This window comes from Perissodus microlepis, chromosome 15 (genome assembly GCF_051167445.1).
Source record: "Perissodus microlepis isolate ML-2025 ecotype Zambia chromosome 15, ASM5116744v1, whole genome shotgun sequence".
Classification (NCBI taxonomy): domain Eukaryota; kingdom Metazoa; phylum Chordata; class Actinopteri; order Cichliformes; family Cichlidae; genus Perissodus; species Perissodus microlepis.
The window spans coordinates 293,897-307,253 of NC_140475.1; the positions used below are offsets into that span (position 1 = coordinate 293,897).

The 13,357-nt window shown below is 43.3% G+C and overlaps 1 protein-coding gene across 5 annotated transcripts in view; it reads right to left on the reverse strand.

Annotated features, from left to right (window-relative positions):
- The window catches only part of disp1 (dispatched homolog 1 (Drosophila)), a 106,309-nt gene that overhangs the window by 8,013 nt on the left and 84,939 nt on the right, over nt 1-13,357 (reverse strand). For all 5 annotated transcript variants that reach the window (XM_084953503.1, XM_084953502.1, XM_084953504.1 and 2 more), the window contains 3 exons: nt 6,471-6,500; nt 5,991-6,114; nt 4,375-4,502 (listed from right to left, as the gene is read on the reverse strand). In XM_084953503.1, the coding sequence (XP_084809629.1) occupies nt 4,375-4,502; nt 5,991-6,114; nt 6,471-6,500 (282 nt within the window). The remainder of the gene's footprint in view (nt 1-4,374; nt 4,503-5,990; nt 6,115-6,470; nt 6,501-13,357) is intronic.

Below are 13,357 nucleotides of genomic sequence, written 5' to 3' on the forward strand. Positions count from 1 at the left end.
CATTACAGTTGAACTATTGGAAATACCATTTCCGTTAAGTTCTGTCAGAGCAGATAGCTCCTTCTGAACAATGAGAGCAAAAATGTGTCATTTGGTACTTAAATGTGTTCAATGACTGACAGAAAATGAGGAAAAGCTCTAAAAATATTTGTAGCACAAATGTGCTGCAAATATAATAATCAGTCGGTACCAAGTTGAAAACGATCCAGAAAGAATTCTTATTCATGACTTCATGAATCAAACGGATGCTGCTGTGTCAGAAAAGGCAGCAGTCATCGCAGCTCCCTACAAGAAATCAGATAAATGACTTTCTGCAGTACAGCGAGGTACTGCTGTCATTATTCTAATAATCATAATGGTAACTCTGATTGAGCAGGGCGCCCGGGGGGAGACGTGCAGATCAGTTTTTTAAATGAGCCACATTTTTAGGAGGAAAAGAGGAAGGCAGGGTAATCAGGCGGCTGTCAGAGAGAGAGAGTGACAGACAGCGGGGATGAGCCAGGGGAGCTCGCTGACAGAAGCAGGAGCCACTTTCTGATACAACATTACATGAAGACAGACACGCGGCGCAAGACAGACAAAGGCGTCCACTGAGGGAGACGGAGAGAACAGACTTTATCTAATCAGCAGAAGAGAGCTGTTTTTAGAGGCTCTAATCTTAGCTACATGTATCTACACAACATCTGCTCATAAAAAATTAAACAAAATCTGATTCAAAGACTGTTCGGTCTACTGATTTTTAATCATGCTAAAGTGACATGCCTGTGAATATGGTGATATGCATCAAATAAGCAAAACTGAGCAACAGTAAAATTTAAGAAAGCAGATATCTGCAGTCTGATGTGTGCATGAAGACCTGAAAGAGACAGACATGCAAAGACTTGCTCTTGATTAGCAGACTCTGGCTGACGGGAGGCAGAGGCTGACCTCGTGGATGGACAAACCTCGACTATTCCCTCTCTTCTTTCAGGAGGAGATTCAGACAGGTCTGTCAACAGTATCCTTCACCCCTACCTCTGACCCCCATGCCTTTAACTCTCGCTCCCCTGTGACCTCTCTTCTTGGCTGATAGTGGAAGCCAACGGCATGAGTGCGAAACAAAGACGCTATATAATGTCTTTGTTCAACCAGTAACAGTTTAATAATGTTCTCTACACTGTCACTTCAGTTTTACAGGCTCGAAAGTAATTAAACATTTAATAATGTCTAAGAAAATTATGTAAATTTATTTGATTTAAAGATTTTTTATTTTGGACCACTTGCTTTAAATGTTTCATATTTATAGTGTCCACCAGGTGGCACTAACTTTTACCACTGAAAGCAACATTTTACACTTTTTACCTTTTCCTGCAAGTTTGCCTAGTTACTCACACAATAAGTGGGTCTCACTATTGATGATTGATATTGAACAATGGTGTGTGTGTGTGTGTGTTTCACTTTCAAGTCTTCTCTCTTAGAAAGCCACACTCTGTGTTTAAACTAAGGCCATGATAATAAACACTGATAGCTTTTCAGTGCTTCAAAGACACTGAAAACAAAATAGGGCGCTTTGGTTCTGGCTCAGGTAGTTTATGGTGGAGCAGTTATTTTGAAGAGGGCAACACTTTACAGCACACAGGAGGCTCTGGGAATGATCTTTTAGGGGGAAAGAGGAGGTAGAAACAGAGCGGTCTCCAACTCTGACCCATCTGAAGATGAGAGTGGAGGGGAGATCAGGGCTCGCAAAATCGCTAGCCCGACGTCCCGGGGCTAGCGATTTTTCCAGTCGGGCTACCAAAATCTATCTCTGCCCTGCCCGTCGGGCTATCGTAGGAAGAAAAAATATATGTCAATGCTTTTGCATTCTTTCGGAAATGTAGCTGGGTAATTATGTCATTGGCATCGGTGAGCCACTGTCAATATGTGACATATTGAAATCGCGTTTGAATTTGCGCTTGTTTTTTGCTTTCACTTTGCGAACTGTGTATAGAGAGCGACAGCACTGATTGGTGAGTGACGATAATTTGCGCACCAATTCCTCTGACATCGTCTTATCAATCGTTAGCTTACTACGCAAACATGACAAGTGAAATCTCCCGCAGCAAACTTAAACATGTGAGAGGTTGATCGCGCAGAGAGTCGCTGAGCGTTATGTGAGTGCCTGTGTAAAAGCAGCAGGATATATATTTTAGTTCTGCTGAGTCAAATAAGACAGGTCAGGGTGAAGAAGTGACAGCCAAAGAAAAGCTTACCACAAAACGGAAAAGTTATGACAAATCAGACTATAAGGCAAAAAGAAAGTGCAGCTTTATGGTTTCATGGACAAAAGAATTTCTGTGGCTGCAATATGACAAGCTAAATAACCAGGGCTGCACATAAGTGGTCCGCAGGTGCACATTCGCTGTCAAAATAAAAAACGCGCACAAGATAAGAAGTTGCAACGCGTGTTTGTGTACATAAGATTTTCTGGAGGAGGACAGACATTTGTTTAGAACTCTTAAAGATGTCGAAGAAGCTCCTTTAAGCAATTACTTCGGTGTTCCTCCACCTCCAAAGAAATGTCAGAAGGAGTCCGAACCACAAAAGAAGCGCGTATTCTCGGAAAAGTGGTTGCAGGAGGTGAGCTGGCTTCAAACAAATGATGAACGCACAGAGATGTGGTGTGGAATGTGCCGTGAAAATCCCACTCTAGCGGACAAAAACAGTGCCTTTTATATGGACGCAAACGCGCGTTGCAACTTCTTATCTGGTGCGCGTCTTTTATTTTGACAGCGAATGCGCACATGCGGACCACTTATGTGCACCCGTGTAAATAACATAATGTTCTGCCGGGTGTGTTGTTGGTTTTCCCTCGATTTCTGAGTCGACAAGCGCCTTTGTTACTGGGACCAGTCATTTTAAGAAAGGCCTCCATTAGAACCCATGAGAAATGCAAGAAATGCATTATTGCTCAGTCTGCAATATCTTTCCCAGAACAAACACCAATTGCAAATAACGTACTAAAGATAAACCTGAAAATCAGTTTAAAACAGCTACTACGTTGCAAAGAGTGAACTACCACTGGCAAAATTTAGCAGTCTTTGCAAACTTCAAAAAGCAAACGGCCTCGATCTTGGTTCCACTTGCCTCTTACCCGTGACTTCAGTGGAAATTTCAAATTCAGGATCTGACACAGACTGATTCATGTCCTACACAGTTCTTACAAGTTCATAGAAATTTCTGTTAGAACCAAGTATCTGAGTTGATGATTGTAATTTTTATACAATGTTGTAATTTGTTTTTCAACAATTTTTTGATTAATGTTTTGTTTCCTTTACAATATTATACTTTAATGTATAATATTGTAACGGAAACAAAACATCAATCAAAAAATTGCTCTCTTTTTTATTCGGGCTACTTAAATTTATTTTGGGCTACCAAAAACTGAAGAGTCCCTGCCCGAAGGGCTACCAGGGATTTTGAAATTTTGCGAGCCCTGGAGATGGATGAAGGAGCAGCAGGATAGACTTTTCCATTTCCATATTCTGGTCTCCCACAAAGACCAGAATATGGTCTGCAATGCTCTGCTATGTTCCAGCAGCCAGAGGTCTGATCCCTTGATCTACACGCTATGGAGGAAATCCTGCAGCTAATTGTGGCCGTGGCAAACGTGACAAAGAGACCCTCGATGGCAAAATGTGGACACAGAAAACTCAGATGTGCAGGGCAGTGCTGCTGCAGTTTACCTGGAGGTGAAGTGGACAGAATCCTGCACTGCTGAGGCAAAAAGAAGTAAAAGGTCTGACTGGAAAACTATAACTATGTCTGAGGAGGAAGCCAGAAAAGCTCGTATGATGCAGCAGGGACCTGCTGTCAAAGTTCACTGAGGTACGCCGCTGCTCGTCCATGCAGGGCTCGAAAAGTCAAAACCATAATCTTAAAGTGAACACTGAAGTCGATGGGACACAACGATGTGACAATGAGAGCACTAAAGACTCAATGAGAAGACTCGCAGGTGCATTGGGATTAAACTTGTAGGTGTTCGAAGGAGATTTTACACAGACAAGTGAACAAAAAACTGTTGTGTGTTTTTCAGAGTTTGCTGCCCATGTAATCAATCGACAGACTGCACATTTTAGCGTGGACTAAGGGTTACGACAAATATTTAACATGTGAATGTGAGATTTGTCCTCCTGCAGCGACACTTGTGCAACAAATCTTTGTTTTCTTCTGCTAAAGCAAACATCTGCAGATGAACCCACCGATGAGAGGTTTAATGTCAATCGCCTTTCAGACGGCTTGATGAGCAGACAGAGAGAAACTCTACAGCCTTTGGAACAAAAAAAGCTGCTAAACCGGCTCTCGCATGTTCCTGCACGGAGCTTCAGAAAGCATCTCAGATGAGTGTAAACTCACATTTTGGCCTGCTCATCTGCATATTTGAATGGATAATTGGCCAGTGTGGCTTTATAGCCCGTGTTCTTCACCATATTGTTCCATGTGACTAGTCGCTGGCCAATGGCTGTTCCCCGTGGCTCGAAGCCCTTGTAGGAAAAAAAGATACCAGAAATAAAACAGCAGAAATTGACATGATTATGCTTGTAGAAATGTATTGTATTAAGGCAAACTGATCATTTTATTATCACACAGTTCTCATCACGCTCAGCCAATACAGGACGTTTAAGCCCGACACACATTTTTTAGCGATTTAAAAATCAAATATATTCACTGATATTCCCCCAAAATCAAACCCTCAACTATTTCATCACAATATCTATGGAAATTTAGAAATTATTAGAAATAACGTGAATAACAGTCAAATTCATGTTTGCTTTTTTTGTACTCCTGTTATGTTTGAGTTTAGTTTGCTTTGGCAAACTAAACTCAAACATAACAGGACAACATAGAACCGATCAGCCTGCATGAGTGCGTCTCTATATACAACATGAGTACCGCATTTTTCAGACCATAAGGCGCACCGGATTATAAGGCGCATTAAGCAAAACAAAACAGTCGGATAAGTCAAACTTTCCTCAACTCATTCTTCTTGCTTCCTCCACTTCCGTACCATTGATTCATTAATGTTGAATTCTCTATCAGCTGCTCTATTCCCATGTTGTTGCAGTATATTAATGACTAACCTCGTATTGTGGATGGATTATCTCAGTTGTTCTCCTGACTGAAGTTTGGTCCGTTTACAGCATCCTGCCATGCGATTGCATTTGTCTCTAACCACCGGGAACCCTCACGTTAACTTTTATCGAGTGGAAAAAAGTTAGCGTTCATCCTCCAGCTTCACTGTGCTAATGTTATGCTAACATAGCTGTGTTGCTAGCAATCACGTAGCACAACATTATATACCAGCTAGTCCAACTTCAGTAACCCTGCAAACATCACTGCTGTTTAGTTTTCTGTCTTCATTTATGTTGGAAGTGACAGCAGAGCTGTACGTTTGAATGCTTCAGAAATCTCTCAGTCAGAACATGGTATGAAATGTTTAGGTGGAAACTAGCGAGCTAACTTCCTGCTAACTTCTAACTCCGTTAAATTTAATACATTCTGTTTTCATGGATGCCTGGATGTTAAACTTAATTGTTACACCTGGTAAAGCAGCAACGCTGATCATTTTATTAAAGATGAAAGAATTTAGACCGTTTTTAACGCTCAGTGATGCCGCAGTGTTTGTTTGACTTTGGGACCTGAAACGGACGGAGTTTAGGACCCAGATTACTCCGCAAGGCTCCTGACTACGGCATCCGTAATGCTCTGATGATCCATCAAGCGGTGCGGCTTCGTAGCTTACCAAAGTCATACTGACGCATTTATGACAGATTTTTGAGCGCCGTGCACCACATAAAATTGGTTTGAGGTCAATAAGCACAACCAGAATTCATACATAAGGAGCACTGTCAATTGCTGAGAAAATTAAAGGATTTTAAGTGTGCCGTATAGTGCGGAAAATACAGTACTACACACTGAAAAGAGGACGGCTACCGTCATCTACAAAGGTGACCAATGAGTAGTGTACTCACGAGCAGTGGGTCAGAGAAATCCGGCAGGTCAGGCACAAGTATGCCCACCAGGGCACAGATCACAATAAGCACCGTGCACACACCCAGCACCACCACTGGCCAATCAGCTATTAGCTCAGCATAGCTGTGAAAAAGACACACATAAAAGTTGATGACAAGACGTCCTTTGACAGTTGATTTCAAACAGCATGTGCCTCTGATTACATACAGAGTAGGAGAAACAAGAAAAAGCATCAAATTAGTCACTGAGGGAACAAACGGAGAAAACGAAAACATGTCTTCTCTTTAAGAGTTAGATTTTACTGTAGGTTAATGGATAAATGAGGACATCCAAGTTGCTAGTTACTGCAGGATAAGTGACGCTCCCATCAATAAGTCGTGACTCACTACTGAGGAATGATGGCTCCAGTAGAGCTGTGATGGATGGATGACAGAAATAAAGAAAGGAGGAGAAGTTTGAGCGTTTCTGGCAGGTCTTACCTTCTGGGAAATCGAAAAGGCATCGAAGGGCTGAAAACCAAAGAGAGGGAGATAAATCAGGTTTATATTTTGAAGTCAAAGCAACAACCAATCAAAAACATATTGGAGGAGACTTGAGAAAGAGTTGACATCTTTTCTCCATCATCTGCTGCTTATCTTTTTCCAGCAGGAGCGCGCAGCGTGGATATTGGACCGCTGAAGACATTAAAGCTGACATGGCTGTCAAAACCACTTTGTGCTGAACGTCTCATAATTCTCTGCTCCTTTTTCAAACTTTGTTCTGATTTGACAGACAAGCTTACAGGGATTTTCTTTCTAATATACACGAGCCACACGCCGACATCTAACGACGCGAGCGAGGTACCAGCATCTAAACTGCAGGCCGACGCCGACCTGAAAACTTGTGCTGGGCTCAAAATGATCCTGAATTTCTGGCTGATCCTGACACAAACGGATGTCAGCGTGAAGCTAAATAAAGCCTCAAATGTTCCTGATAACTGCTAAACAGCATTTTTTAAATTTCATTGAAGCCAAGTGAAGCCGAGTGTGCCATGTGCTCGATAAATCAGCACTCCAACACACACCAGGCCCTCACCGATACAGCGGGAAGTCTCGGATTACAACTTGCACTTCCACACAAAGACATGTTATCACATTGTGAAATCAGGCTTCCTGTTGGTGGCTGACCCAAACACGCCCACAGACACATACGAGACCTTCAGCTGCTCGGGATCTATCTGGAATTCTCGTCAGCTCCTCTTGGGAGCAGTGGGGGGAGCGTCCGGTATGCCGGAGATGCAGCAAACGCGCCGGGTGGAAGGGAAGAGGAAGTGGCAGAATCAGATACGACCACCTGATCACAGTGGGGCTACAGGAGATTAATGATCAAGGCTAAAGGGGTTCACGGGAGACAGACACATGTCTGTGTGGAGAAAACACACGGAACAGCCAGAGTTGGAGATTTTAGCTTCCCAAAAAACCTAAACTGAAGCTTTGCAGTTAAAAAAGATGCAGGGTTGGGGTTTTTTTTTTTTTGGATGAACATACACAGCTGAGTGAATAAAAACGGGCAAACAGAACAAAGTCTGAACACTCAATAAATAAATGAATCACATGACATAAACAAGTAAACTGATACAGGTAAACGTCACGTTATCAGAGCTGGTTTCAAAACTGATATTACCCAAAGACACTAGGGGTGCAACGATACTCGTATTGATATTGAACCGTTCATACAGTGCTTTCGGTTCGGTACGCATATGTATCGAATAATACAAATTTTATTTATTTTATCAACTTTTCTTCTGACGATGCTGTCTGTGTTGAGCGCTCAGTGGATCTGCGTTCGACTACTCCGCCTAGGCTGCACTGTCGAGCGCAGATCCACTGAGCACAGCGCAAGCTAGCAAGACAGAAGCTAAGCTCGTTGCAACATGGCAAATTGAACCTCCCCCACCCTCATTCAGATGTGGCCTTTGGAACTATCTTGGTCTTCATGTGAAGTATGACCCTGAAGGTAAGCGCGTCATGGACAAAAGTAAAACAGTATGTCGGATGTGCCACGCAATGCTCAATTACATGGTGGGAACTACTGCGTTAGCGCAGTTAGCTCGTTAATGTGTTGACGCCGTCCAGCCCCACGCACGGGGCGATCCGCGGTAGCTCGTTAACGGAGATTTGCCGTGTTGTGGCGTTAACGTCATTTCAGATTAACGCTGACAGCGCTAGTGGGAACACAACGAATATGACTGCACATTTACTCCAACATCATCCTAGTGCAAAGACAAGTGGAAGCAGACAAAACAACAAGCACCATGCTACAAACTTTACCCGAGTCATTTAGACAGCCGTTAGCACATGATTTTCCTTATGGGGACCTGATATGTTTAATATGCTGCTGAGAATATAGCCCAGAAGAAGCGCATAGTATAGCTTTTATTTTGGAAAGAGCCATTTCTCTGTAATAAACTCTTTTCCAAAGATGAGGGATTTCTCCATCAGATAATTTATTATTTTATCCCTTTGTTGTTTCAGCAACATTAAATTTAAAAACTGTACGTTTGAGTTAAAATATATATTTATAATTTTAATAAATGACAAATTAAAAAAGCATGAACATTGTTTTGTATCGAAAAAATATCGAACCGTGACACCAAAGTATCGAACCGAACCGTGAATTTTGTGTATCGTTGCACCCCTAAAAGACACGAAAATCAGTCGTTTTAAAAGAGCTGTTTATTGCACACTGATGCCAAATGAAGGCACATTCAGGCACAAGTTAAAATGATGACAAGTCGAGAGGAGAGTGTCAGGACCGTGACTACATCAATGAGCAGAGTCCTTATTGGAGGCCAGAGGGACTGGGTTACCCATTCTGCCAGAAAAGTCTCTGGAAAGATCAATGCAGGGCTTTAACCTGAAGCTTAAAGGATTGTAAATACATTTTCATCTTTACTGGAAGCTAAGTGGCCCTACTTTACTTCTCTAATGGTACAAAGAAACAGGAAGTGAGTTCTGAGGTAACCTTCTTGTGCAGCTAATCAAGTTGACAGCACTCTGATTTTAGCGACATGGCCCCATGATCCAAGCAGGGTGTCTGTCCCCCCATCAAAGTCAGATAAGTCATAATGGGAACCACAAATGAACTCGCGGGACCAGTGAGGAATTTTACTCCACAGGGTTGTAAGGAGGTTGTAAATCCCCTTTAAAGCCCCGCTGGGCCTTTTTATATGACAGCCAAATGTCAAGTGGCACAAGCTGAGAGCACAGTTTGCCAACACAGGTATGCACAGACACAAACAGGCCATCACTCACGCTCCTCAGGGGAAAGAAATGTTACAATGCAGTGTTGTGCTCCAATGCGCCGGGCTCCCTGCAAACAGCACCACACAGAGCCCACGGCATCGAGCCGGCCTCTACACTCCTCAAATCCCAAACGGATCGAGCACGGATGAGTTGGAAGAGGTCCAATCCAGCAAGGCCTCACCGGATCTACTGCCTGTGTCACAATAGTGTTAACCAGGAAAAGTCCACTCACAGATGGACCTGAGTGTTTTCATAGCATTAAGCCATTTGAAGCAATAGCTTTAAATTAGCTCATTTTAACTGATCAAATTAAAATGTGTTTTCCTCCCTTTGCTCTTCGCTCTCGTATATTAGAGACTTTTTCCCCTTCAGCTTTCAAAGTGACCTCTAACCCGGTTTAAACCAGCAGTACCTAATGAAAGCCACGTTTCCCCAGCCCTTCTTTGAACACGCAGCCGAGGGAAAACTCTGTATTGCTAATGTAATTCATTTCACTGGGCGCCGTCTCTTGGCTTTCCATGTATGGCCTTGAACTGCAGACCCCAGGACACAGATATGGCCCAAGATGGAGGAGTCGAGCAATCGGAAACACTTGGAGCAGATTCATAAAAGCGCTGTCAGGCTGTCTATTTGTCTACTTAATGGTCTATTTTGAATTTTGGCTTGCAACGCTCCGATCTGAATTCATTTCAGCCAATTGGAAAGCTGCACAGCATACTTGGATGCTTTTAAAGAAGACAAGAGATGATGGATTCTTGATCTATGCAGTTCACAGCAATAATTTATGCCACTGTTATAAAACTGAAACTGGCAAGCTGGGGTCAACATGATCTCAAGAACTGCAATCTGTAAAATGAACAAAAACCACCTAAATCCTTTGACCTGCCACATCAGGTTTCCTCCACGACTCTCTGGTCCCTCCTGACCATGCCGCCTTCCCTTTCTTCCTTTGCTTGCTGCCTGCTCTCTTATTTTCCTTTTCCCTCTCCTCCGCCCGTGTAACCTTTCACTGTTATTCTAGTTACCAGAGGGAGAGTGTTTCTGGATCACTGGGCTAATTAATAAGGTAAACACAGACGTCCCGCCGCTCGCTCAGCACGGCGCTGACAGAGAAACAGAGAAGCAGCTGGGGACCGAGGGACGGCTTTCTACACACCATGGCTCTGGCTCATCCCAGACGGAAGCAGACAATCGCGCGAGGAGGAGCATGGCGAAATCTTTTGGGGTTCATCCAAAACGGAGATCTTGGAGCGCACTGTAACAGATGTGAGGCGATTGCTGGTTTTAAGCTCTATGGGCCACGTTTGTGCACTGCTGTTGTTGACATTTGTGCTCAAACTTGATGCATTTCACAACTGGACAGGAACTAGCAAAATAATAAGTAAAGGGGTTAAGAGTTCAGAGGCAGAGGACGGAGTTAACTGTCAACAGACGGGTAGCTAAATATTTCACAAACATGGCCTTTAAGTCGGCGCAGGAACAATTAGTGTCAGCCATCAGGCTGCTGGGCCCGCCCTGCCCTGATTAGTGCCTCGCTGGAACGCTGCACTCAGAGGCTCGATCTAGCCGTGAAATAGGCCCCGGCTACCAGTGCTCCCACTCGAATGACATCATGAGACTAGCTGGGCAGAAAAATTCCACTGTGCCCGATAACTCAGCCTAAAGAAGAATACTGTGTCAAGCCTTGGATTACATTAACACAACTGTAAACAGATACGAGGCTCAGAGGGCGTAAGGAATGGAAACTTTGTGACAGATAAATAATTGTAATGAGTGGAAATCAGCGCTTTAAGTCAGCCTGTGTTTATATGCAAACACTAAAGTTCAGCTTTTAGAAAGCTCGGAAATGAGCGCATGTGGAAATTAGCCCAGCAGTGTTGCAGTAAACAGATAATAAAATCCAAGACTGTAAACACTTGTAAAGCCATTACTCACATACATCAGAGAAATACCAAACAAGAGCAGCCAACTGTGTGCTATAAAGTGGACACATTGCTTTTACGTCTGCAAAGATAGGCAGACAGACAGATAAGAAAGCAAGGAGGAAAAAAGGCATCAGTTAGCATCAGTGGTAACACACAGTGATTCATTGGGCATCATGTTTCTAACAGGCCTCCAATAAACATAGAAACAGGCCTGGGCTGTTTAAACCAAGTTTAGACTGAGGTCAGTCGGGGACACCCTCGTCTCATCATCGCATGGTGGAAACGCAACCAGACATGATGGGAGGAAAAAGTGCAGCAACCACAGGACAAGTGCCGTTATGGACGCACTTACATGTAATAATAGTAATAATAATGATGTATACTTTATTGATCCCCGTGGGGAAATTGCTCTCTGCATCTAACCCATTCACTGAGTGAAGCAGTGATAAGAGTGTCAGTAAAAAAAAAAAAAAAAGAAACATCCTTCAACCATGTCGGAGGGTTTTATCCACCAGAGGGCGCTCTACGATACCTGTGGCCTGTTGGCAACACACGTCTGGAAGCATTGCTGTGGATTTGGCACATCCACAACAGCCAGCTGAGCATAACAGAGTTAGACAAAGCATAAACGAGTAGGTAAATATTTAAACAAATGTTTTGGAAATCTGTTTATGATTTGAGTGCCTGAAACAATAACAGAGCAAAAAAGATGTATGAGCCAATAAGGGTGGGCGATACAGCCTAAAAACCACACTGCGATATTCCAAGAAATTTGAAATAATATTTGTGATGATACAGTTGAAAATATAACAATTTATTGATGCGTTTGGTTTGCAGGCAGCAGGATTTTGCGGCACATTTTCCATTCTTCATTTTCCAGGTAATAATTTCAACACTGACACATCAGACTGTAATTCACTCTTTCCCCAACGCAGTGTGTATTCCTGCACGGAATAAAATAGTCCCAGTAAGAGGTTTTGCATATAAGCCAACTAATAATCACACTGGGAATTTGAGCAAAAATTTAGTCAAGTAAATAAATTTAAAAAAGCATTTTAATCTTAACTTATACATTGATACTTTTGTGTCAGGGAAATGTTTAAATGTTCTTGACATAAAGTTGTTGTTTTAGCACAGACGCTCTGAATATTTATCCAGAGAAAAACCTGATGTGACACATAACAGGTGGCGTGGCTAACACGCTGAAATAGCTTGATGGAACCAGTTTGCATCATCATTTTAAAAAGCCAAATATGCAGTATTCACTCGGTACTCAAAATATGAACAGACTGGGTGCTGCTGTAGTTCACCTGGTTGAGCAGGTGAGCTTTTTACCAACAGCTACTGCAGGCGCCTGGGCTGCAGCAGCATAACGGTGTTAGCGGTGAGTAGATGCCAGTGGTCATGGTCCCAACAGCCCTGGTGGAGTAGTTAGTGCCAGACATTTCTGAAAGTTACACTTTCAAAACACCTACATAAGTTTTCATGTTTTTTTTCAGAGAAATGGTTTCTGGTCGTGTGGGTAATGGGTTGAATTGTTGCCCTCTTACTGATTCTGATCCTGAGGACTTTAAGCAAACGTCCGTGTTCACATCTGCATGTGTGGATGCAGGATGACTGCTTCCACTGGTGAGCGTGGCCTTTTCTGGCTGCACCTGCCATTCCCTTGAATTCCTGGAGGTGAAATACGGGCGCACAAAGATTCCAAGCATACATGTGGGATTTAAGCACTGTGGCTGTAGTTAAGCTGTCAGTCAGTGCGACGTCTTTACTGTGGCTGCTCCTCGCCTCATTCTTATCACTTTAACCTCAGACCCGGAGATGCACGCAGGCCTGTCTGTTGCACAGAGCTTCATATCCTACATCATTATTGTCATTCGTATTCTTTCTAATAAAAAGCAGAACCTGCCAATAGCTGGAGGGCAGTGCCAGGAGGAATCTGACCGTTTGAATCCACAAGTCCAACCTGCCAACTTTACACCGCTCAGTTGTCTGCAGCTGAGAGGGCCTGTGTGGTCAGTGAGACCAGCAGGCTTTCCTATTAGTCCTCCAGAGGTGGAACCAATGCTTCCCACCAGCAACTGCTGATCCTCCAGCTTCTTACCACAGGCGTCTGTTGAGTATGGCTTACTGAATGAGTAGGCTGTGGGGGGGTGC